Below are 27264 nucleotides of genomic sequence, written 5' to 3' on the forward strand. Positions count from 1 at the left end.
CACATATTCAATTGCTAGAACAGACAGATCAGCCTGGGAAATCGCCTGGGAGATGAGCCATTAAGAAAGCCAAATGGGAGGGGGGCCCTGCTTCATCTCAGAGTTAGTTTAGAAGACAAAACAGAGTTTTGAAGTAAGTAGAGTTTTGGATTTGAGTTTAGGATTTGGCATTTTTTCATGATGTCTGGTACACGTGACATTCTGTAAAATGAAGCAAGCTGGAGAGGCAGTCTGAACCATGGCTGAGGTCAGTTTGAGTCCAATAATGCAGCTATGGGAGAAGCAAGACCCTCTTGGGATGTCATAGAATCATAGAATAATTCCAATAATGCAGCTATGGGAGAAGCAAGACCCTCTTGGGATGTCAATACTGTGAACTTTTCCACCATAGGCTCAGGTTGTATATATGTGTAAAGAGACAACACCCCAGTCTCCGCTGTGCCTCATTTCCAAAAGGAAACATGGACCCTGGGTAAGCGCCTGGAACCCCTGGAATCTCACACTGCTAGGAGATTGGGGTGGTGTGTAACAGTATATTTGCAAAGGAGAAGGACGGGGAGAAAACCATAAGAAGTTGGGGGCCCCTCTGGTGACCCCTTGGCCTCGAGGGACCCTGCTAGCTGCTCCACCAGGCCCAGTAGTTACCAGCTGCTGCTGAAGAACATTGTGGGTGCCTTCTGACCCTTAAAGCCTGACTGGAATGCTTGATATTTTAGACACCAAATGTATATAGTTTGGGTACTTCGAACCCGAGGTTGAGGCTCTTGTTCCAGGAAGTAAGACCTGCAAATAAACTGAGCTGAAATATTTATTTGAGTATATAGAGACAGTATGCAGTGAATGGGGCATTCTCTGGAATTCTTTGTCTCAGTGTGGCCACCACAAGTGAACCATTAAGCATGGTACATTAGAACCTTTTAGTATCATCACCATGTTTCAACTTGTAATGAGCACACACTCTATAAAAATATTTTCAACACACACACACAGGTTCTCCAAACAAATGCTTAGGTCCATCCCAAATCCAACCAAACACACACACACACGAAATATCATTACCCCAGATATGTATGTGTTTGCCTAGTCCCACGGTTCATGTTGAAACCTAGCTTTTTGTTAACACCCTACTCTGCTAGCACCTTTGGCTCATCTATGTAAGGAGGAATTTAAGGCAAACCATTTGAATTCCACTCAGCACAAGCTTTCACTGTGTTTGACGGAAGCATTCCTAAGTGCTGGTAGAAGGCAGTAAGTGTAATTGTATAAAGAAAGTAAAAAGAGTTTCCTTCCACTGCCAATCAAATTTAGCAGGCAGAGAGGTTTGGAGAAGATTCAAATGACAGCTCCTAAGTCTATATGGAGATGTCATTAATACACATACAATCTTGCTGGGCTATGAGATCTTTACAGAGAGTTGAAAGTGTTTCCCGGTATCTTACCCTTTGGTGATGAAATTGCAAAAATGTGTTTCCTTTGCAGTTGTATCTGTCGAGCATAGTAAAATGTTATGTAGGGAGCTGGTGGAACATAGCCACTGCAGAGCAACTCTTGGTGGCATAGCCAAGTGTGTTATGGGTCACAACAGAGATCTGAATGTTCATGTTCTAGTCGAATCCAGGGACTTCTAGTCTTTGCATGAGCAATTACAATTGACAACTTAAAGAAGGTTTGGACAGGTGAAAGGTAAAACAGAAATTTGAGGGTGGGGTGAGTAAGAAGTGGAAGGAGGAAGCCACAGGGAAGTTCAGGGAGCAGGTGGCATACACAGGAGGGAAAGGTACAGGGAATCTGAAACAGTAAGACAAAAGCACAGTCTGCTGAGTTTTGGTGCAAAAGCACTGCTTATACAAAGCAGGGAGCTTTGATCAATTCAGTATTGTTTGAGGAACAGCAGCAAATGGTGACTGTCTTACAGGGATCATACATGGTACCCAGAATCAAGTTATTTTGGCACATGAAGCACAAACTCCCCCAAGCCCTTTCACCACCCCCTGGCAATAAAAAACATACAATCATAATAAATTAAGTAACCCCTTGACAGCCAAAATCAGCATCTCGAGGCAGGTGCCTCATTCTGCCTAATGGAAGCATATACATTAAGTAAGCATGCACAGAGTTGCATTTTTAACTGTATCCTTTCAGTCACTAACCTTGGTTAATGGTTTGATTCCTCCACCATTCTAATGTTCCTTTTCTTTCACTGGTGTCAAGTTGGATTTGGATGCTGGAGTGTGAGTTTTGTGACAGATTCATTTAAGGAGCATTCTGTACTTAAGTAGCTCTTATGACTTGTCCACACTGGAGTTTGCATTCCCATTTAATTTGTATAGTCCACATAACATTACCCTGCAACAACATAATTCTTCCCTTGTAAATTTGGGTTTACCTGATAGAGGTAATCTGATAAATTGTGGAGACTCAAGCTTCCAACCACTTCACTCAGGGTTGCAGACTATTTCTTTCATTCCTTTGGTGTGGGTGGGTTAATTTTCACTTTATTGCCCCTTTCCATGTCTGCTATTTCCTCATTGCTTCCATTACTTTTCTGGCTGTGCTTGGAATGATTTCCAGTGGAGTTTCTTTTTCCCCTCTTTTGATCCTTCAGATTTGCACAAAACCAGAACACTGCACAAGCAAACGACATAAAAAACTTCTATGCCAGAATCATATATTGGGCAGCAGTCTGAAAAATTGTGTGCTGAGAATTTACAGTTGCTTTCATTTCTTTTCTAACATGCTAGCAGGGGGACATCACAAGCTTGTGTATGTGTTTCTTTGGATTTCTCAGATTTGCACAAAACTAGAAAACTGCACAAGCAAATCTACAATTTCCTGTGCACTTTTGCACATGTCTTGGGTAGACTAGAAAAACAAAACAAGGTGCACATGCATGCCCTGTCAGTACTTAATTGTCATAATGGAATCAACAAATCAGAAGGCGGATACAAGCACAAAGGGGAATGCTTACTGGTATGAACAGGAATGACTGAAGTTGCTCTTCAGTACTCATTCAAATACATGTGGGAATGGACTACATTGGTCTAATTTGCACGGGTGACAAGTGGATAAATTGCTAAATAATGCTCAAATCTGGACAAGCCCTCCAACTTACCTGTACTTATACCAGTGCCTTGGTCACTGAGGAAGCTGGTACCATGTACAGAGCATCTCCCATATTTTTCTCAGGCATCGAAAGTTGCATCTGCTTATATTGATCAGCAGCAATTTTGGAAACAAGCCCTGCTGTATAATATCATTAGCACCCCAGCAATGCCTTCAATGTCATTATGGACCCAGCAGTGCAGCTTTCAGGCCATCCTGATTTACAAATGGCTTTCCCCCATCTCAGCGGGCACTATACAGTTTCTCTCTGTGCGTCAGAGCGAGTTTTTATCTGTAATTGACGCTTGGCCGTCAGCCACAAAGGTTGGATTGCTCAGGATTTGATGCTGTTTTTCTTTCCAGTTTAATTGAGGGCCTTGGCTTCAGATGAACAGGGCTAGTGCCAGCAGCCAGAAAACCTTGGCAGCTCTCCAAGGTCCTTGGTCTCTAGGGCAGGGCAGGGAGATACAATAAGGGCTGAACCCAGTCTGCTACTGTTGTTGCCAAAGATGGACCTCAGATCAGAGGTGAGGGACAGCTCAGTTCTGGCTCTTGTCTCCAGCTTGTTGCCTTCCTGCCTGCAGCAGAGGATGAGAAGGATGCTACTGCAGGAAAGCTGGAATGACATTTCTCTCAGTCAAGGTCTGGCACTCGAGGTGAAAAACAGCAGCACAGTCTGGAACTCATGGATCTGGCAATCTCTCTGGCTACCAGCTGCATTCCTAGAACTACAGCACCCACTCACACTTTGCTAGGGTCCCCACCTTGGTCCTCCTGATACTTCCTCATAGGGTCCTCTTGATCTGACTCATCAAGGGTGCAACTGACGCTGAGAAGCAGCAATTGTAGCCTTAGAACTTTTGCAGCTGGAGAAAAAGTGTGGGGCAGGGAGGGGAGGGGAGGCAGAATGCCCCCATGTGTGTCTGTAAGATTAAAGGCGCAGGCAAGAAAATAGTGTTACTGAAGCTACAATTTCACCTCAGTTCATGGAAAGCAGCAGGGCTAGGTAGGGTTTGGGTTTAAAGCAACATTCCTCACTTCCAGTCCCATTTCCTTGAACAGCCTCAGGCTTTGTGAGAGTAAAGCTACCCGGCTGAGATACCCTGCATTTAACACAAACAGAGTAAGCTTTCATGCATTGCAATCTGCAGGAGCTGGATCCAGGTTGCTGTGTATAAGGACTCCCCAGCTATGCAAACAATCTAGCATAATAATATTGGGAAGGATGAACTGCTAAAGTTATCATGTGATGTTGAAACACGTAATTATTGGGGGATGGAACAGAAAAGGGGCATTCTGTGCTTTGCCTCTTGGCTGAATCGCAACAACCTCAGCCCCATCGTCACCACCCTGCCTGGAGCTTCTCAGGCCTCCATAGGGATGCTGCCAGGTGACTTAGCCAATTCCACTGCTGCTGATAAACCAATAGCATGCAGTGACATCCTTGTGCAAGCCCTTTCAATTAAGCGAGGCTATGAAGTCGGGTTAACACATGAAGTGAGCTGTGCAAAAGGGAGTTGGTGTTTGCCTTCGCTTTTGCCGCAAGAGCACTGCAGGATGCAGAAGATGACCATGCAGTGGGCACCAGAGTCTTCTTGGCTAGATAATTACAGTCCATATCACTGGCACAGCAGCTCAGTAGAACTTCACTCTAACGGCTAGGTTGCTTGAACCTTCGCAGTAACCAAGAATAAGGCAACAGCAGGAATACCCAAAAGTTAGAATTCAGCTCCCACATCTTTTTATTAAGATTTTAGGTACAGTTTGACAGGAAGAGGCATGTGTACAGCACAGGAGATAATAGTACTAAATACTGTCTGGGATGCAGTAGTAGCACTGGGGGCAAACAACATAACCGCCTCTCCAGTTTAACGGTTCTGCCTTTTTCCTGTTATAATAGTCCACAAAGCTACTTTGTCAGGACTTCTCCTCTCAACATCTCGTGGGTTCCAGATCCCAAACAATTCCACGAATATCATTTTTAGAAAGGGAACATTTCCATTGAAGAAGTCTGGCGCACATACGGCAGAGTCTAAAAAAACAAGAGTTGCAGACAATGCTTGGCACTTACATACTGAAGCATCTGCAGGAGCCTGCAAGAAAGTTATCTAAGATTAGCAACGTCCATCTATGACAAGGTCCAGGAACCATTTAAGTTACTACAGTGGAGCTCAGTAGCTATGCCAGCCAACAAGTCAGTTAACACAATAAAAAATAAAGAGAGAGAGAGGATGCTGCTGCTGATGGAAGATTGTTCAGGTGCTGGTACAGGACGAGAGCCCATGATGACACTGGCAGTGTGGAGAAACCCTGGGGTGCCTCTGACATGTTTTCACACATTGAATACATAGCAAGCAGGATTACAGCAAATAGGAAGGTCCTCCCAGCTTACATCCTCCCAGTTTACATTTCTAACAGGATAATTGCTCGAGCCAATCCCAGCTTCTAGTGACAGTCACTGAGGATTCAACAGTCCTGCAAAAACAAGCACTTTCAGATTCCGTGCCAGTAAAAGATTCCAAAAAAGGGGAAGAAGAAAAGAAAAAGGGAAAAATAGTTTTCCAATCAATGCTTCGTTTATGCTTGTCTCTGTGTCCCATGACAAAAGCTTTCCTCGGAGCTGATTTAGACAGGAAGGCATCTTTTCAGAAATCTTTTGATTTCAGAGACCTGGCACTGAAAACACTGTTAGATACTTTTTTTTTTCCTCCCATTGATTCCTAGACATGAATGGCTTATTAAAAAAACAAAACAAACCATAGTAAGGGAGAAAATCAGAGCTGTGCGCTGGAGAATCCAGAGGTGCTTCAAAGGGAAGAGCGGTGGTGAGTCATTCGGCCTTCTAAAGGCTGGAGGAACTGCCCAGACAGCACATATGGTAGCTTGGCTGAGTCAGAGGGAGAAGACAAAAGCTCAGTGGAGAATGACCGCACCATGCCGAAGCAACCACAGAGAGGGTTAAAGCATTGTTACCCTACCTGTATGCCCCTGACCCTGGACAAATGCCTACTAACACCATATTATCATTTCTTAGACAAGAGGTAGGACCTTCCAATGAATAAAAATTGTTTTCATAGTAGCATCTGTCTAAAGCCAGGACAGACTCCATGCTTCAGACCTCATGTAAGGATTTTGGAGCAGGTATATTTCTGTACAAGCCACTAGTTTTGCACGGAGTGACTAATTTCTTAAGCCTTATTCTTGATGGAACTTCAGGAGAGTGTTGAATCAGCCTAGGTCCTAGGCATGCATGCCAAAAGCACATACCCTTTGATGCCTAAAAGGTGTGCATGGGGCTGGTAGGGTGGTGGCGTTGTCTGAGCTTGATAACTCTGCTGTAGATATTGGGTATTAAAAAAAAGTAACATCAATAAATGCTCTTATAACACACTGCCTTTCGCTGAGGACTCATGTAATTTCTCTACCTGATTCCTCTGTGGCTTGAGCACTCACTTTACACTCTGGTTAGGCTGTGATTTGCCCCTGGGACTGAGCCCACTAAAAATGTGCAGGACAAACAGCCTGAGATTATACCCTAGGCAGGTATCCCAATTATCCCAACTGAGGGGTCAGATTGCCCTTACTTTGAGTAGCAGAATATTTCAGCTCGAGCCATCTGACTATTTCATTATACAATATTTCAAATCTTTTTTCCCTTGTTAACTATACAGAAAGGTCATGTATGAACAGAATATCTCTCTCTCTCTCTCTCTCTCTCTCTCTCTCTCACACACACACACACACACACACACACACACACACACGTTGAATGAAATGAAACTGGGGCTTAAGAGCTCCTGTAAATTGCAGCAGAGGCTGCTTGGGAAGTCAATTGGAAAGACACTTGTCAGTTACAATGCCCATATCAATCAATAATCACTGTTGGTCTAGTTTCTATACCATTGATTCAGGAGTTCTAGGAAGGAAGGAAGGAAGGAAGGGAGGGAGGGAGGGAGGGAGGGAGAATTTATTTTAATTATAATTGTTTTGAAGCATCTTATATTAGATTTTAGCAGAACCTGGGCATATATAAAGCAAAGGGACACCAGTAGAACAGAGTTGTCATGTTCTTTCAGAGTAGTGTTTTGGTAGGAATTTTGAAAACATTCTCATAGCTTTTTTATATTTAGAGTAAATGTTGAAACAATTCTGATATTTGACAATGCTGTAAACAAACAAAATGGAAATATTTTGCACATTTTTGGAAAAAAGGCCCATTTGAGGCAACTATTTATCATCATGTTTCAGGTGCGAGAATTGAAAGTGAAAACGCTTGGAACGAACAGCTCCTACCCTCCCTTTTCTGAATGACTGTGAACCAGACAGTAATAGATAGAATATGCCTCTTGCAGAGAATCTGTTTGGATGAGAAGAAATTATTGCCTGGATTCCCCTCAATTTACAAGCCAGATACTTAGGTGTAGAGAAATGGAGTGGCTTGCCCAAGCTTTTATGACATTCAGTCAATAATTAAATGCCAATATCTGGATTTTTCATCCACAGCCTTAATTGCCAGCCTGGTCTTTGCTTGGAATCCACTAATGGTTATCCTTCTGTTACTGATATCACAGCACAGTCAATTATGAGAAGAATAGCTTTCAGTGTGTTCATAACCCTTTTTACAGATGTAAGTGTGTGCCATTAACAGCTTTATAAGAGCTATCCAGCAAGCGCTGCTCTCCCCATTATTGCAGTTTTTTGCTGGGTAATGCTTCTTCTGTTGAATTTTGCCTGTTGTACTTCTTTTGGGAGGCATTAAGCAAAACCAGGGTGAAAGCGGCAATAGTGTGCGTGAACATGAACATTAATGAAGTATCTTCTGCTTCAAGTTATCATGGGCTTTTAATCTGGCCATAGTCAGAAGTAGCTACGGGTAGATTCACAAAAAAGAATCATAGAACTGTAGAGTTGGAAGGGGCCCTGAGGATCATCTAGTCCAACTTCCTGCAAGGCAAGAATATGCACCTGTTCCACATGAGGATCGAACCTGCAACCTTGGTGTTATTAGCACTCTCTAACTACCGGTAACTGAGCCATGCATCATTAATGTCACATCTCTTGAAGACTAAACACTCTCATTTGCAGCTGGCTGTGTGAGCTTCGTGGATCAAAAATTCTGGTTTTGTGATGTGATGTCTCTGCCACAGTGTTTCGTTTGCAATGGCTGTTTGACACATAAAATGCACCATGTGGTGTGTAGCCATCAAGTGATGAATGTGTGGGTTGCTGTAAGCTTATTGGGGCCTCTACCAGGAAAGAGACTTCCCATGCAATTCTGCTGTTGCTTATAAAAATGAAGAGGAACCTCTTCTCACTCAGCAGGACAGAGAGGCTCTTTTGGTACCTCAGCTGGCTATCTGGATTCATAGGTCTTAGTAGCCATGACAGCACTGATGTGAAGACTCAGTATTTGACATATCGAGACTCCCAAATACTAGGGCTGCTTCACACCCAATGTTTTGCCTACAAGGGTAGAGTGGGGAAAGTGTGACCCAGAGATGGGGAAACTGTGACCCTCCATATGGTGTTGGACTCCAACTCCCATCATCCCCAGCCAGTGTGGGCAATGGTGAGGGATGCTGGAAGTTGTAATCCAGTAACAACTGGAGGGCCACAGGTTTTCATGTGTGAAAAATGCACACATGTAGTTTTAGCCACATGCTTGGAAGCTGTTGCAAGATGCAAATTTCAAGCAAATGTACATGTAGCAAAAGAGACACGTGCAATTTCCACACACAATATTGTAGGTATCCCCCTCCTCTAGTCTGTTTATAAAAAAATGTAATAAAACCCTCCCCCAAACAATTTGAAGGAAACACAAACCCCGTTTAAGCTCCTGGAACCCCTGGAATCTTGCATTGCTCAGAGATTGGGGTAGCATGCAACAGTATGCATTTTTGTACATATTCCTTGGCCAGAGAACTGCATTGCAAAATTCAGAGAAGTGCACATTTCAAAGGATGGCTGCGCTTTGGTTTGCATTTTGTTTGTAAAGTGTAAAATCAGGTAGGCTTGCCTTTAAATGTGAACTGAAATCTGATTTGCAAAAGCAAAGCAAGCAGACCCAATCAAAGTGCAAGTAAGGAGAATTCCAACATTATCCCCTTGCTTGCAATGGCAGTCGCAATGGCACTAGCAATGTAACTTCAAAAGAAGAATAGTTGTAGTTATTGGGAGGGCAGACTGCACTTAAGAAGAGTCCAGCTAGATCAGATCAAAGGCCTACCTTGTCCAGCATCCTCTTTCCACAGTGGATGACCAGGTGCTTATGGGAAGCCCACAAACAAGACTCTCCTGCTCATGATCCCCAGCAACTGGCCTCTGATCCTGTTGGTAGTATACAACCATTTGACTAATAGCCTCATCTTCCATTAATTTGTCTGGTCTCCTTTTATAGCCAACCGGAGACAGTCACTGTCATTCGGTTAGACCACTTACGCACAAGGTTTTCCCTGAATGCATGTATGCGTATGCACCAAATCTGAGCCCACTTCCTGCTTTGAACTGATCTGGGAGAGTTTTCTATGTAGTGTAAGAATAACTCCATCACAAAGGACAGGCACTTCCTTCTTGGTATAGAAGTGTATTAACCTTCGCAACTAGCACGTCTTTCTTGTTTTATGGGCTTAAGATGCTTTCCCAGGTCACCTCCTCTGGGACTGCTCTGCATTCAAACCTCAGTCACTTGACACATTTGTAGCTGATTGGTTGCAGGCAGCTGCATCCTGTTCCCAGGGATGGGTCAGGAGATCAGCAGTTGCACGGGTGAGCGTGGCCTTTCCCAAGGGATGAGATCTAATCCATCTAAATTAGCAGGGAAGGAAATACCTTTCGGGTTCAGTGGCCTGCACAAATCTTGAAATTAGCAGGTTTACCATAGCATGCCTAACAAGCATCTCTCTTGGTCCCCTTCCTGATCAGTCTCAATAAAAGTAGGTGAGCCTGAAGATCAATTTAGAGCTTTCGGACTAGCAAGACAGCGGTGAAGTGCTCTACCTGCAGGCGCCACTTTTGCCATTTTTACCTTGTACGTCAGCAGAGTATTCAGGGCTCTCAGCTCAATTCAGGCAACTAAGTTTTCTTATGCCAGGAAAGGCTTTTGAGGTTGAAAGCCAGTAAAGGCACAGGAGTCCCTGCCAAAATAAACAGGAGCAAACCCAAGGCGGATGGTCCCAGTAAAACTGAGTCACATGTCTAAGACGTGATGGATTTTTGTGCACTGCCCAGTCCTGTGAAGACTGCGGCACGCAGTGATGCCAAAGCAAGCAAAGACTATGGTAGCCAGATAGCTGAAAAATAAACATTTCTCTTTAAATTGATCAATCAAATAGAAGGTGAGGTAGCTGCAGATGCTGCTGAGTTTTGTTGGCCCTCCCCACTCCACAGCCTCCTATGGGGTATCCATGTAGCCCTGGTTGGTGCTGTAAGTGGGGTGGAGGAAGAATGAAAGGTGACAAGGGGGGGGGAGCGTAAGATCAACCACTGTCTTTCACTTGATCTGTAGATTTAATGGTAATTGCTCGTTATCTGGGTTGCCTTCTGGCAACCCCTCGAGACCACATCTTGATCACTTGAGACTTTCTTCACCCTTGGATCCTCAGTGTGTTGGTGTCAGGGGAAAACATTTCAGATAAATAAACTTTAAATTGCAGCCTTCACCAGAAGACAATGATGAGGGAGTGGGGGTTGTGTAATCCCTCTTTTGTGGCTTTAACTGTGTGCCTCTGGCCTTCCATTTTATTCCATGGAAGTTTCTTCTTAACTTGAAATTTTCCTTTCACTGTGTCTCTTTGGGGAGGCTCAATCTAGGGAACATTTTGCACTGCCATTGTGTGGATATTACAGACAGACCCCACATGTTATGTGCTTGGGAAGGAGAGCAGGGCAGGGTAGGCAGTAAGACCTATTGATTTATCAACAGCGAGGAGGCTTCCAATAAGCCTCCTGGTATCTCACTCCCTAATTCTGGTTTTTGTTCTTACAGCAGCAGGGCTATTAGTCATGCTTTATATACCAAGTTGCATAATGCCAAGTCTAAAAATTGCATAGCAGAGCTGCATGTCATTTCTAATAAGCACTGCCTGAAACAATATTATCCTTGCTGATTAGGAATGCTTGGTCCACAGAGGATTTTCCATGTCAAATAGCAACAGGCTTGTCCTTGATTCAAACAGAAATCAGATTCAGACCCCCGGCTATCTAACACCAGAAAGCCAATAACAGAAGCCATCTGGCTATGTATCGCCCAATTATGGCTCCTAAACCCACTTGGGTGCTCCCAATCTTTCGTTCAGTGCCAAAGACCCTGTGAAAACAACTATGAAAATATTTTCCACATCCGTTTCAACCCCAGTGTCCTTTCCAGGTTTCCTGCAAGCACCTCATACAAGCATAGAAGTGGAATGGTGAAGGAGAAGGCTCATTGGGGTAATTTAATTGGACTTCCTGCCTGACAAAGGCCACAGCTGTCTCATCAGTAACGAATAAGCTGCCTGTGACTGTGCTAAACCCCTGGTCCTCAGGGCACACACACACACACCTTATTTTACTCTTGACTGCTATATTAACAGATAATTGAACTCATCTATGGGGAGCTAGAAGCCTGCATTTAAATGACACCAAGCAGCAATTTTCTACAAGTTGGCAAAAACCTATCAAGGAATATATGCAGCAGCCCAACTCCACAAAATGTCAGATCACAAAACCACCACTGTGTACCAAGGCCTAGATAAACTTCCTAGTTTCCCCCTTCCTCCCTGCTTTCATTGCCTGTCTGGGACTGCAAAAGCAGAGGTGTTTTATGCCCCCAATAGGCCACAATATAAAGCTGGAGTGGACTGTGGTAGACTTTGGGGTGGGAATTGTGAGTTGTGCAGAGGTGCTCTAACAAAACACAACTGGCTGCTTCCTTTGTTGTCCTCCCTAACTGTTGAAATGTAAGCTTCTGGGGGAGCAGGGAATTTTCATTTTTGCTATGTTAATAGACTGCCCCATATAAAAACAAGACATAATGATACTAAGGACTATGTCCAAAGTAGCACTAAGAAAGACTCCCATCAGCACAAGGATTTCTGCTTGTGCGACAGAACTTTCCCCTATCTACTGCCTCCACAGGTCTCCTAAATCTGTTTTGAGGTTCCCCAAACCTTCCGGAGCAGATCTATGGAGGGGGCAAGGGGAAGAGGAGAAAAGTTCCATTGCACAAGGGAAAATCTTTGTACTGATGGAACACCTTAGTTGAATACCACTGAAAGTTGGATACTTCCCAGCCCCTCAACTTGCTCAAAAGCTATTTTTCAACTCACAGGTATGGCAGGTAAGAAGGCAGCTAATAGAAATGAGGGTGTGTGAAAGTGCACATGAGTTTATTTATGCATGTTCAGCATTTAAAAACCCAGGGCACTGGACAGGAGCTTCAAGTTGCACTGATTTTTGTTTTAGTTCCAAGGTCAAGGGGATTTTCACTGAGCGGTGCCCTTTTCTTTCCATGTTTCTGAGTTATGTCCAAATGGTGAAAAGTTCTGGCTAACCAGCTACGAAACGTATCAATCCACAGGGTTGCATTTGGGCATCAGTTCTGTGCTACTGCACCCAGATGAAAGTGCAAGCAGCATGATCTAAATGCCTTGTCTCAACTGGGCATCTACAGAAGCATCTACATACCAACAGATGGAAGTCTGTACTGCCCCCACTGGTCACAGAGGAGACCCGCAGTGTACAAGAGCAATGAGGGTGATGAGATGTGAAGGAGAATAAGGCTCCTGTATATAGATTATTTGGGTTTTATGCAGCCCTCAATGTTAAGCCATTCCTTTTGGATGAGCAAAAGATGGGAATGTAGAAACAATAAAAAAGAAAACAAATTTCAGCAAGGGTAAAAATAAATAAATTGCTGATTCAACTCAGTGGTGCTTTAAAAAAATCTATTAAAAACATCCCAAATGATGGTGTCATAACAAAACAGAAGGAATTAACAAAGCTGACAGTTGATTATTTAAATATGATTGGGCAAACTACACCTCCTGCTTTTTCCTGTAAGACCAATTGCAGTCGTTAACAGTCGTCAATAGGTTTTCCACACCTATCAGCCAATCACCCATTCCCACCACCCTTCTGAGTAATACCCCTCCCCACTCTCTCACTATATATAAGGGTCTGGTGACTTCTGTTTCAGTGTATCTGAAGAAGTGTGCGTGCACAAGAAAGCTCATACCAAGAACAAACTCTAAGGTGCTACTGGAAGGAATTTTTTTTATTTTGTTTTGTCTATGGTAGACCAACACGGCTACCTACCTGTAACTACACTTCCTACAATTATTTTAAAATTAAATTAATCAAGGATGCCATTTCAGCTCCCACATCTGATCAAATTGGACTCTTGTGCACACCTGTGGTGGACCATTTTTGCCCAATGGGTGAGAAAGCCCTGAGTGTACCTTGATAGCATTTCTGCAAGTGCAACTTGACCTGCAGGGCTGAGAATAGTTGTGTCTGCTAAAATTCCCTCTTCTACTTAACTGTTAAGGTTTCAAATGCCACACCCTCCTCTGGATTTGATCACCTGTAGCACACCCAATCCCTCAAATGCATGCTTGTGTGACTTCTGACTTGCAAAATTGGCCTTATTCCACATCGGGGTGCTATACAGCTGAGCCGATTACAAATAATGATATTCTTCTCAGATACACCAGAGTGATGACAAGAAGCATGTATCATTTCTCTGATCAGCTGAATCCTATTTTACTTCTCTCCAATGAACGGAGTGTGCGGTATTAAGCATATTTACTGCATGACTCACAAAGTGCTGAGAATGGCAAGCTTAATAGGTAAATGAATACACTTAATTTTTAAAAATTGCACAAGTGCCAAGTATGCCCCTATAGAACAAATGCCTGACAAACCTGCCGGATGTAAGCAGCGGATTATTCACTGGTGTAGTGCAGAGTTCATTCAGAGCTACCAAAGCACAGGAATTACAAGCTGATGGAAGTCTCTGAATTTTATCTTTCACCTTCCTCAAGTTTCAGAAACAGGAAGCTCAGACACATCCGAGAATGATTTCCATTTGATGTTAAAGGGATGTGCGCAGCTAGAAAGCAGAAGCTGAGGAATCCTCCAGCTCAGGCTGTCTAGAAATCCTTGATCAGTCTGCACCAATGTGGTCCCCTCCAAATGCTTTGGACTAAAGCTCCCATAAGCCGCAGCCAACATGTCCATGATAACTAAGGTTGGGGGGAGTTGCAGTCCAAGATAACAGGATAGCTCAGTTGGTTAGAGCATGTTGCTGACAATGCCAAGGTTGCAGGTTCAATCCCTGACTGCTGCATATTGCTGCATTGCAAGGGCTTGGAGTAGATGAGCCTAGGCTCCCTTCCAGCTCTAGGATTGTATGAGATAGCAATGAGACATCACGAGGGCAGCAGGTTTGACTACCATTGCAAGGCAGCAAAAGCAGAGGCATCCCTTGTGCCACCTTCTCACCTGTCTGCCCTGGGGCAGCCTTAAGTGTTCTGCTGGTTGTTTGTGTCTATACTGTACTTTGCAATGGTAATAAGTATCAGCAGTACAGTATTTGTGTGTTTGTTTGAGAGTAGGCAGGAGAGGAGGATGGGCAAAGAGACCAGTGGGGGAAGAGAGAGGGTGTAGAAGGAGGGAATGTAGCATGACAAGAGCCCAGCCTCTTAGGCATTTCCATTTTACACAGCATAGATGGGAAGTAATAATCAGAATAAAAGGTTGGCAGCTCAATTTTTGTGCCTAAAGCTGTGTCCAAACAATAGCTCTCCATGGCGTAAGTTCAGCTTTCATAAGCTAAACTGTTAGCGTGGGAAGCAAATGGAGCAGGTGTTTTGAAAAGACAGCTATCCTTTTTTTAAAAAATAAAAAATAGGCTCACTTCAAATTGTATAGCTTATGCTGGCATACACCAGCAACTGTCATTGTTACATCTCCACAAGCCTTTGGACACAGGGGTGGGGGATCTGTGGTCCTCCAGATGCTGTGGACTCCAACTCCCATCAGCCTCAGCCAGTGTGGCCAACAATCAGGGGTGATGGGAATTGTAGTTCAACATCATCTGGAGGGCCACAGGTTTCCCAGTCCTGCTTCAGACTGTGCTTGCAGTCGTGCTGTTTCCATGGTGTGACCTAGTTTTGAAATGGATGCCATCAAACTAACAAAATGAATTTCGATAGGGACAAATGTCAGGTTCGGCACTTAGGCAGGAAGAACCAGCTGCACAAATATAAGATGAGGGACACCTTGCCAGTAGTACATGGGAAAGGGATCCAGGGGTCTTGGAAGACCACAAACTTAACACGAATCAACAATGTGATGTAGTAGCAGCAGCAGCAGCAAAAAAGAAAAAGAAAAAGAAGCAAATGCTATTCTAGGGTGTATCAATAGAAGTATAGTGTCCCGGTCAAAGGAAGTAATAGACCACACCTGGAATACTGTGTCCAGTTCTGGGCACCACCCTTTAAGGAGGATATTGACAAGCTGGAACGTGTGTAGAGGAGGGCAACCAAGTTGATTATGGGTCTGGAAACCAAGCTTTATGAGGAATGGGTGAGGGACCCATGGATTCAAGCTACAAGACAGGAGATTCCAACTAAACAATAAGAAGAATTTTCTGATAGTAAGAGCTGTTCCACAGTGGAAGAGACTTCCACAAGAGGTGGTGGACTCTCCTTCCTTGGAGGTTTTTAAGCAGAGGTTAGTTGGCCTTCTGACATGGATGCTTTAGCTGAGATTCCTGCATTGCAGGGGGTTGGACTAGATGACCCTCGAGGTCCTTTCCAATTCTATGATTCCATGACTCTAATGCACAACCAACCTGCATCGACCTGGAAATGCCAGAACCAAAAAAGCAATAACCACAAGTATGGTGTTGGAATACAATTGTACTGTACCAGATTGCACTTATTTGCATTTTCTTCTTGTTATCGGTGTCAAGAAGGAGCAAATGAAACTCCTGTCCAGACATAGACAACTGATATCAAAAAAGCACATGATTCAGAGCTACTTCTGAAACAACTATAAGAAAATTTGCCAAGCAATAGATGGTTGTGAGAAGGTGTTTTTGTTGTTGCTTTGTTTGCTCTGCTAATTGCTATGAGTGCAGCTTAACTAGACAGGCAGCGTTCTCAGCAACGTGCACAGACGCTGGTTGAAGTCACCCTAAGTGGTTAAAAATGGATTTTGTTTGTTGCCAGGGAACTGCGTGAAGGCATTTCACAAAGAGATCTGTGCCATCAGGAAGGGAACTGAGATCATTCTTTGGTATCACAATGCTTCATAGGTTCGGCGTGCAGGCACTCATCACACAGAAGCACACAGATTTATGGGCATACGTTAATGCTGGAGAAAGAGACATGAAATGAGTTGCACTGCCTCATGATCAATTACTCACTTCCACATCCATGTATGTGCACTTAGACATACACCATCAAGCTCAGCTGAGGACTGCCAGAATCAATAGCAGCCCACAGTCTTCTGTTGTTGTGAGAAGCGGCACCCAATATAATTCCTAGTTCTGCAGAACTATTTACAAGCACAGGGGGCCCATCATGGACTGAATCCAAGACCCTCAGTATGCTTTTAAATGATCCTTTCTTGCAACAGAGACCCACTACACTCAGAGAAACAAAGGTGTGATTTACATTGTACATCAAATTACGCCAACAAGCACATTCCCTTGTCCGCATACCTCACATGTGGTTTGCTCATCTGCATTTTAAATATAGTTAATATATAAAATCCACAAATCCCATAGTTGGGGCCTTTCCAGATGATGAGTAGGGGCAACTAGACTGTTATAAGCTAGCAATAGAAACCTGTGATGATTTAAATAGCCTTCTCAAAATACCCTTCTTAGTCCCCATCTGGATACCAGTCCCAAATGAAAGTATCGTTGCAACCTTGTTGCTGCTCACCTCACCATCCTACGAAAGCACAGAAGCTCCTCTGCTACTTCTTTGCAGGTAGGTGGCACCAATACCAGCTTCTCATGTCCCCAGTTGAGCACTGGAGCACGCAGCTAGATGATTCCTGAAACAGACACCTATCCTTTCCTCATGGGACAAGCCCAAGTGCTCACTGTGGGATGCTACCTCTGAAGGCTACACACCCCATGCTGGTCCCTGTCAACTTCATAGGTCAGACAGGAACAGGACAGGCTGACCTGCAGATTTGGAGACAGGGATGAGCAGATACTGAAACAGCACCTGGTGATCCCACTCCAGATTTGTGAAGGGTTTTCTCCTTAGCCTTTTCTTCTCCTAAAGATGATCTGCAAGGCAGTGGAGGTTTAAGGTCAGAGTTTTCCTTCTCCTAGATGAACAACTTTCCAAGGTGGACAAGTCCCATCTTGCCTCTACATCACATGCAAATACAGCCTCCCTGACCATTGGACCCACTGTTAGTCTTGTCCGCTCCATCTGCTGGAGCCTTTCTTTGCATGCAGAGGAAGTCCCTAACTTACCAAGGTTTTGAGACCCATTCAGAGCCGTCTCATCCATTGGGGCTGGTGGCGCGGCGCACCAGGGCGCAATGGCCTGGAGGGCGCCTCCGCCCTCCAGCCCCGCTGGCAGCGCCTGCCGGCAGCGCCCTCTGACTCCCGGCAAGGGAGCTGGCCGGTCACGCCACACCCTCTGGCTGCCCAGCAGAGCACAGGAGCTCTGCGCGCCCTTCCAGCGCTTACGGGACGGGAGGCGAGGGCAGCCGGCTCGCGCTCCCGCGCGCAGCCGGATGGCGCGGCGCAGCCGGCCAGCTCGCGCCCCGCGCGCAGCCGGCCGCCCGCCCGATGCAGCGCGAGCTGCCCAGCCGCGCCGCGCCGTCCGGCTGCGCGCAGAGCGCGAATTGCCCGGCTGCGCGCAGGAGCGCGAGCCGGCCGCCCTCGCCTCCCATCCCGGAAGCGCTGGAAGGGCGCGCAGAGCCCCGCGCCGCTCCAGCGCCACGCCCCTCATCCCCCGCTCGCCCACCCCCCTCCCAAGGGGCGGCAAGCGTGGGAGGGAGGCGGCGGAGAGGCGGCATGGCGGGGGCGCCGGAGGGATAGCCGCGCCAGGGCGGCAGATCCCCTTGAGACAGCTCTGGACCCATTGGCTACCCACATCTGGCTTAGCTGGCCGGTTGAAGCCATTCCCCAGAGTGTGTGACTGCTGCTGCATGTTGACAAGGCTTCAAATCTAAGCAGCTGGGGAAGGGAGGGGAAAGTTGTGGGGGGCAGTGGTTGTTAGACTTGGCCAATGATCAGGGAAGATGGGAGCTGCAGTCTAGCAACAAGAACAGGGCCACAGGCTCCCTGTTCCTGAGCTAAGGCTTACTTTTCAGCTCTCAACAAAGAGGCAGAGAGCCAGCAGAACTGCTCATACTAATGACTCAGCCTTATTTGATTATGTTTTCTCAACTGTGTCTGTCTGCCAATAGCTGCTGACTGCTGGTGTTATTGAAATCAATAAACTTATCCAGGCTAGTTACTGTGAACAGCTTCTCTTTTTTTAAAATCTACTCACTGTTCTCCTCCTATGCTTGCTAAATCAGAGCTCAAATGCTCTGAACTCATAGGATATTAACAAGGACAAGAGTTGTAAATCAGAGGAAAAATATGCCTTTATTGCTGAGAAGGGATATTAAAAAACCATTTGGAATAAAGGCTGGCAGGCATAAATAGAGCAGAGACTGAAGGAAGTTAACTAAACAGGTAGATGGGCTTAATAGATAAAGTGGAAGGGAATCAGATAAATGCATTTAACCTGAGTCTCCATGCAAAGGCAAATCTAAAAGGAAAGATGTAAGGGACAGATGCAAGAAACTGTCCTTCTGGCAGATAACTGCCCTTCTGATGGCAGATGGTTAGATAATTCCATACCCTCCAACATTTCTCCCATGAAAATAGGGACGTTCTAAGGAGAAGCTTTGATATTTTGGTATCAAATCAGAAACCAGGATGGCTTCTGTAAATCCTGGACGGTCCCTGGAAAATGGAGACTCTTGGTGGGTCTGGAAATGTTCTGATTAATGTAACAATTCTAAGGATTTCCCCCCCCCCATGTGAAATTTGATACCACAGTTAAGCAGCTAATCACTTTCCAGAACTATCGCCTATCTCTCTCAATGTCCTCACCCTATTGACTCATTTCTCCTCCATTTTCACTGTTTCTCTTCTTTCTTTACTTTAGAACAATGCACATTTCTACCTATGCATCCACACACACTGCCCTACAAGTAGACACCTCATTTTATTTGTTTGTTTTTCATGACATTATACAGCCCCAACAGTTTCTATATTCCCTCAGAGATGGGAGCTGTGTGCGACCTGATATTTTTTCACACTTCAATGCAAATGTAAGAGTACATAGGCCTTATTTGGGCATCTTCAGCATGTAAAATAGCTATTAACCAAAATAACAGTCTATGGTCAAAGAGGAGGAAGCACACAGAGGCAAGCATTGCACAAAGAGTAGTTAAAGTGACATCAAGGAAGAACAAGGGGCAACAAACCATGAGGAAAGAAACTGTGAAGGACCATCTCAAGATGGGCTGTGGTGTGGACATATGGTGGGGCAGATGGGTGAAGAAATGAAGAAGAGTAAAATCAAATACAGCCACTTTCAAAGTCTGATGAAAATTGAAAGAAAGTAGGAGGTGGGGTGGGAGTTTATGAAACCCAACCTGAATATCTTGGCAAATCTGCTCCAAGGGCATGAGTTACATAGCCTAAATATTTGGAGATTGAACAGAAACACAAACCAGGCATGGCTTTGGTTAAAGATAGTCAGTTCTGATGAGCTACCTGAATGTAAGAGGAGAGTATTGCTTCTTATGAGCAAATGGAGCCGCAGCCCAAGTGTTCATATGCCTTGAAATCTCTTGTTGCCGTGAGGGGCAAGGCAGCTACAGCTTCTCTCATGCATTGCCTCCCTGATCTTGCCCTCCATCCTCTTCCCAACCATACCTGGAGTCTTGCTTGCCACACCAGGTGTCAGAGGAGGGTTGTTGACAGGACCAAGAAGGTAGAGGGAGGGAGATGTCACGGCTGCCCTAGTCACATCCATACCATTTTCTGAAGCACTCTTAGGATACTTTAACAGATGTGCCTCCCCCCCCCAAAGGCATCCTGGGAACTGCAGTTCATGAAGGGTGCTGACTGGAGACCCCTCGCAAAGCTACAATTCCCAGCACACTTAACAAATTACAGTTCCCAGGGTGCTTTTGGAGGGAAGCTGAGACTGCTAAAGTGGTTAAATATATGGGGTGGATGCGGCCTTTGTTTACTGCTTCGCTGGGAGACTTATATAAACGTCCTCTAGGTCCCAACCTGGCAACTCTATCACAGGCAGGAAAAGAGCGTGAAGGGCTGTGGGCTTTAAAAAGCAGTGTTTCCTTCCCTTTTCAGCTGTGAGAAAGACTGCAAAGCAGCCCAGCTGGGACACCTGCCTCATGAATGTGCCTTGTTTCTTCTGTCCACAACCTCCCCTCCATCCACCGGCGCTTGCCTCTAGGTCTCCTTCATACCTTTCCGGATGCCACCATCAGCAGCGGAAGAGAAATCTCCAGCACTCAGAAGAAAGCAGGTAGCTGCTTTCTTGTTTTTGTCCCTGGTGCTGGAGCGCCTCATGGGCTGGTTCTCCTCGTGAGGCGGCGAAAGAGGCTGCTCCTCGTCTGACAGCACCACGTTGGCATCGCCGTTCTGCTTGGTATCTTGGAAAGGAGAAAGAATAGGCAAAGAGGTAAGTGTTTCGGGGGGAGGAGACTGGATCTGTACCTGCTTGGCAACTAGGCAAAGAAGCAAAAAAGAAGGTTCTGGAAAACCTTCTGGCAGTCTCAGTGAGAGTTTGATCCCCACAGTGTGTGAAGCAATGGGCTGGCTTGCCTAGTGGTTAGAGTGTCGAGTGGGATTTAACTGAGGGAGAACTATGTACACCACCTCAAGCTCTTTGGAGAAAACTGTGGGATATAAATGCAATAAATAAATAAATAACAAAAGTGTTGGGGCGGGGAGGCTTTTGTCCTTCAGCTCTTCTTTCACTGCCTGCCTTGCAAGCTGAGGAGTTCTGTAGAGAAAAAGAGAGGCAGTGAATATGAAGAAATTATTCACTTTGCTGGAAAATGTTAGGCATGTGCTACTGAGAGAGCCAACATAGCATAATCAGCGCATCCATGCTTGCAGCAGGGCTTCTCCTTCCTTTTCTCCCCTGTACTTCTCTCCCAGGTTCCCACAAAATCTGCTCAAGTTGGGGGGCTCTGGTGCAGATTTGGGGATATGTGCAAGGGGTTGGAGGGGAAGAAGAGAAGCCACAAGTCCCATTACAAAAGCAGGTTTTTGTTGTGCAAGCAGGCAGACATAAGAACGTAAGGTGAGACTGCTAGATCAGGCCAGTGGTCCATCTAGTTCAGCATCCTGTTCTCACAGTGGTTGACAGGATGCCTCTGAGAAGATGCAAACTGGACATTAGCACAACCGCAAAGATCCTTGGAGAAGATGAGGCAGACATGGCAGCTGCACAGTATGGAGGGGAGTGGGGAAGGGTAGTGCTCTCTTGATGCTAAAGCAGCAGCCATAGTATGGAGACTACACAGGTTAGACCTACCAAGTTGCAACTCAGTCATGTACTTTAAGTCCCTCAGTGCTGTGGGAGACAAGGCAGTCATTCTTTTCCCACCACCTCCCTTCAAGTTTATACCATCAGATGGTCTGGCCATGATCCTGGGATGCTTACAATACAATCTAGGATCAAATTCTTGTCTTCCAGATTTGGGAGTGGTGGTGGTCTGCATTCAGCTCTCTCGCCATTGCAAAACATACTACTGTATACCAAATACTCCCCAATACTGTATCAAATACTGTATGCTATAGAAAATGTAATGCGTATGGAAAATTTGACTCTATAATGCAATGGCTTCCACTAGCACAATGGGGCATCTCCCCCACCACTCTCCTCTGCCCTCACATGCCCCACATCCCCAACTGGTTTGTGGGTTTAGAACCCCCAGAATAGGGCACAAGGAGAGGAGAGGGCAGGTGGTTCCATTAGGCAAATATGAATGCTTGCACTGATGGAGCAATCTGCTGAGTGCTACATTGAACTCCTCCCCATAAGTCTGTGGAAAGAGAGAGCACTTGCAGAAACTTCCTGCCAGTATAGCAAATGTTACTGCTATGGCAATGGCTCTATGGTTTCTACAGAAACTGGAGTCTCCTGCCAACAGCTTTCTGTATCAGGTACTTGATAAGCCTCGTATGAGATGCCTCTGATGACATTCCGTCCCTAAAAGTCTTGTTCCAGTTCATAGACAGGTGTGCTACTCGTTACCTCATACCAATGCCACAGTCTGAAGAAACCAAGCAAGCTACTCAACCACCATGCTCTGACATTCTTGGATTCCTCAAGAAGGCCAGTTAGTGCCAGTTATGCTAGTTGTGTCATACCTGGTCCAACTTCCTGCCAATAACAGAGCTTGCATATCCGGCCAGCTTCCTTCATCTGGGTAGCAAGATTGGCACTTGAGAATGGCTACAATCAGCCTGCCATTGAGCCTCTTTGACAGGCCAGCCTAAAAGCATTATCCAGCCACTAACAAGGTGGGAAATCTTAAGAACAAAACTGAAAGGCTGGCTTCCTGCTAGCAATGATGTGGAGGGTGAGCCAAGGACTTCCTCCTGAGACCTGTGTCTGAAACTCCTTTGTTATTATCTAAATCTAGAGAGAATCCATTCAAGGCAGATCTTCAGCGGGTGTAAGATGCTCCAGTTCTTCTGTTATCAATGCTCCTCTGAGTTCCATTCATGCCTGTGGACATGTGCATGGGCACATGTCCACCTCAGTTTCTTTAGGACTCATTTACTGGAAGGCTCTTGCATGCAAATTCTTGCCTCTGTTCTGGCAAAGGACAAGAAAGCTCTCTCTCTCTCAAGCTCTCTCTCTCTCTCTCTCTCTCTCTCTCTCTCTCTCGTCCCCTTTAAGTGATGCTGTACACTTAGGATCATCACAGAGGTCCCAGAGCACTTCTGACTGCTAGACAGGAGCCTGCAAGAGGAATCCCTTAGAGAGCCACAGCCCTGGGCAGCAACTATTCCTCGCTTAACAACAAGTGCCAGCTGCTGAAAGGGGAAAGCACTACAGAATCAGAAACAAATCACCTGCCTGTCATGTTCACAAGCTTTCCGCACACATGACACATATCAAGGGCTACTTGGCTGACTCTGGGGTGCTGAAGACCACCTTTTATCAATACTTCTTGCTGAAGAAAAGGTCAAATGGTTCACGGTATTGGAAGTTGATGGGCAAGAGACCGTGCATCTTCTTTTGCTTTTACATGGTCAAACTGCTTAACCTCTTTGAATCCCAGGGTTTAAAGCAGTCGTGGGAAGTACCATGAACAGGGGATTGTTATGCCTCCCACCCCCACCCCCCACCGTTTCCCTGTGGAATCTTTCTGCACTATTAACAGCAGCAAATAGCAGCTTTGGGGGACAGAAAGCAGCTGGGAGGGGGTGAATTTCTATTGGAAAACAGCATAAAGGGAACAGCTTAGCTCTCCCTTCTGCCCCTGCCCCTGCCACCAGGGCACGATCCATATTAGGGTCCCCCCAGGTTCAAAAAAGAGAACACCCTTGGTGTAATGTCCAAAGGAGAAGCTTGCACAACTCCCCTGAGAGAGGCAGGCAAACACTGCCCCTTGCAGTGATCCATGTAAGGTACTTTTTCCTTGTGTTTCACATGATACAGACTGGCTTGGGAAACTGAGATATGAGAGCAGTTATGCTGAGGATTCACTCTTTTCAGCAGTTCAGGGATCTCTGTTGGTGATTTGGCACTTGGAAGATTAGCCCTTCTTCGTGTGTCCCCCTCCAATTGAGAATGGGCCTTTTCTGCGGTGGCTCCCTGTTTGTGGAATGCCCCCCCCCCCTGGAGGCTTACCTGGTGCCTTTGTTGCCTATCTTTAGGTGTCAGGCAAAAACATTTCTCTTCTCTCAGGCCTTCAGCTAATTAAATAATCTATGGCCTTTTAAACTGTGGGGTGTTATTGTTGTTGTTTGTTACTGTGTTGCATATTTTTGGTTTTTTATATTGTAAACCACCCTCGGATCCTTAGATGAAGGGCAGTATAGAAATGTAATAAATAAATAAAATTAATTTATTAAATAAATAGTGCAAGCAGGCCATTGGTGAAAACATATCATAATGTCTTTGATCATTGATCAAATCATTGATCATAAGGCATCTTCCCCCCCCCCACAGCAAACACTTTGACATTTTGACGCTACATGGAGCCACTGGATATTGAGAACAAAGTCATTCATTGAATAAAACTACTTCTCATTTACATCAAAGTAGAGAATTTGGCTCAAGATCTAGCTGACAGAATGAGACCATGCTGACATGTTGACCAAGTCAGAAGCTTTGGCTAAACATATCCAGTTACCCTGATCCATAAACACAAAGGGGAACATTTAATAGAGGGATGTGCCGAGAGAATTGCTCAAAGCCAACCTCTGTTTTAACTATGATTTCAGCATCATTATATGAGTGGCCTAACGGAGGAACATACATGATGCAGAATCTACCTGTTTAGTCTCTTGCAAGGTGTTTAGCTGCTTCTAGTCTCCTACCACCAAATTCTCTCTCTCTCTGGCTTTGGTTCAGCCCAAGATCTTTCACCTCACCTGATCTTTTTCTCTCCATCATCCCTGCTGTTGCAGCTGCTGGAGGGCTGTTATAACTCTGAATGCTGTTGCGGGGTGAGTTGCCTTCTGACTTGCAGTACGTTGGTGAGTCAAGCGGCGCTGGGCGAGGTATGTGCTTCTTTTTCTTCTTTGGCAGCTTCTGCTTGGCCATCGCCAATGAATAATACATTCCAAAATTGTTGACAATAACTGGGACAGGCATGGCAATGGTAAGCACCCCTGCCAGTGCACAAAGAGCCCCCACCAGCATGCCCGACCAGGTTTTGGGGTACATGTCGCCATAGCCCAATGTGGTCATGGTCACCACTGCCCACCAGAATCCAATGGGAATATTCTTAAAGTGGGTGTGCTCACTTCCACTCGGATCAGATGGCTTGGCTCCAATCCTTTCAGCGTAGTAAATCATGGTGGCAAAGATCAAAACCCCCAGAGCCAGGAAGATGATAAGGAGGAGGAACTCATTGGTACTGGCCCGAAGTGTATGGCCCAGTACCCGAAGCCCCACAAAATGGCGTGTCAATTTGAAGATCCTCAGGATCCGGACAAAACGTACTACCCTCAGGAAGCCCAGCACATCCCGTGCAGCTTTAGATGATAGGCCGCTGAGTCCCACCTCCAAATAGAAGGGCAAGATGGCTACAAAGTCTATGATGTTAAGAAGGTTCTTGATGAAGACCAATTTATCTGGGCAGCAAACGATGCGCACTAGGAACTCCAGAGTGAACCACAAGACACAGACTCCCTCAACGTAGGTGAGGATGGGTTCCGTCTCCAGCTTTCGCATCACAAAGGTCTCGGTTGTGTTCCCCGTCACCAGCGTTTCAGTCACGTTAACATCTATGATGAAGGCTTCGTGCGTCTCCAGGCAAAAGGTTGTTATGGACGCCAGAATGAAAAAAAGCGAGGCAAAAGCAATTATCTGCAGCAGGAGGAGAAAATAAGCTCAGTGATTAAAATGAACAGGCCATGGGAGAAGAAAAACAATATATGTAGAAAACAACATCTCTCTCTTTCTCCGGTGCACTTATTGCTACAAAGAAGATACAGAATGAAGATGTATGCTTGATTTGAACCTAGGAAGAGGCATAGCCATGATCAAATGACAAGCTTGGAGATTTATCTAACCACTTGATGTGGCTGTGCTCTCTGGGGAGAGGAGGAAACTTTTTTGAATGGATCCTCTCCTTCATGAATGAATCTTTTCAGTTCCAGCCGCACCCCCAACTCAGTGAGATTGATCAGTCAAAGAAGTTGGAGGTAGGAGACTGGAAACAGTGAGTGTTCATACCTCAAAATTATGAGCTTGCAGGCAGGCTATCTCATTTCTTTTACCTTCAACACTATGCTAACCTTAAAGGAATAATACTAATAAGTATGTGCCAAGATTAGGCGAGGACTGAGCATGCCATACTGAACTTCCTCATTGCTTTATGATGTCCTTTTTGGACCAAATTGTTGGGCAAGTTTCCATGCATCTGGTGGCAATGAAACTTGTCAGCAGTTTTGGTTTCTCCTGTTTCCCTGTCTCACACGCCACTGATACTAACAATAAACAGGAAGAGCTCAATTACCCAGTTGGGACTACTTGTGTTTGTTTGTGCTCCAGCCTCATTCTTGTTTGTTTCCCCCCTGCACATTAGTTTGCCAACCAATGCATGGATTAAAACCCACATGAACATAAGAAGGCTATTTCTGTGCTTTGGTTGATGATGACTTGGAGCAAAGGTCTGGAAGCTTTGATGATGAAGAAGAAAGCTTGATGGTTCATATATCATTTTGATGTGGTATTAATGAAAGCACTGGTTTACAATTAAATAAATGATTCATACTACCTAGGAGTATACTGTAATCCAAAACCCTAAACTGTGAGGCTACATGTACTACAGAATATATACAGTACCTACCATTTAGAGACAAGGGGATCTGTTGTGAAATTCACAGATTTTCGTTTGGCTTTTCCTGTCCACATGAGAGCATACTAAGCCAGATGATTTGCTTAAAGGCTAAGGCTAGGATCCTGAGTAAAACTCATTCAGAGACCACAGAGGAGTTTCAAGTTTCTTTCCCCCAAACAACGCAACTCTCCCCGTCACTTGGTAAACTGCCTTTGAAATTGATAACTTTCCAGAAGCAAGAGCTGGCGGTTATTGGGCAAATCAGTTTTCCTCCATGGAATAGGAATAAATGCCAGATGAGTTGGCCATCTACTCAGTTGGCTTTAAAGGGGAATTAGACAAATCAATGAAAAGGCTATCATGCCTATTAGTCATGAGGGCTGAGTATTAGCTCCAGTGTCGGAGACAATATGCCCCTTAATGCCAGTTGCTGAGAATCCCACATCAGAAAGTTCTGTTGCGCTCCTGTCCTGCTTATTCAACCTTTAATTCAATGTGTTTCACAGAAAGTTATCAATTGAATTTTTTGAGATTATTAGTGTAAATATTTAACATACCGGTACTTATTTGCATTAAACT

General features: G+C 45.1%; 1 protein-coding gene across 5 annotated transcripts in view; it reads right to left on the reverse strand.

Annotated features, from left to right (window-relative positions):
• KCNC4 (potassium voltage-gated channel subfamily C member 4) overlaps positions 1-27264 on the reverse strand; it is a 46583-nt gene that overhangs the window by 11853 nt on the left and 7466 nt on the right. Inside the window, exons 2-4 of one of the 5 annotated variants that reach the window (XM_033152453.1) lie at positions 24770-25709; positions 20617-20802; positions 4821-5195 (exon numbers count right to left, since the gene is read on the reverse strand). In XM_033152453.1, coding sequence (XP_033008344.1) covers positions 5170-5195; positions 20617-20802; positions 24770-25709 — 1152 coding nt within the window. In that variant the 3' untranslated portion in view covers positions 4821-5169. Of the gene's footprint in view, positions 1-4820; positions 5990-20616; positions 20803-24769; positions 25710-27264 lie in introns of those variants that run through there. The other 4 variants (XM_033152454.1, XM_033152455.1, XM_033152451.1 and 1 more) reach the window with 4 other exon arrangements.

The sequence above is a fragment of the Lacerta agilis genome, chromosome 6, assembly GCF_009819535.1.
Source record: "Lacerta agilis isolate rLacAgi1 chromosome 6, rLacAgi1.pri, whole genome shotgun sequence".
Lineage (NCBI taxonomy): Eukaryota > Metazoa > Chordata > Lepidosauria > Squamata > Lacertidae > Lacerta > Lacerta agilis.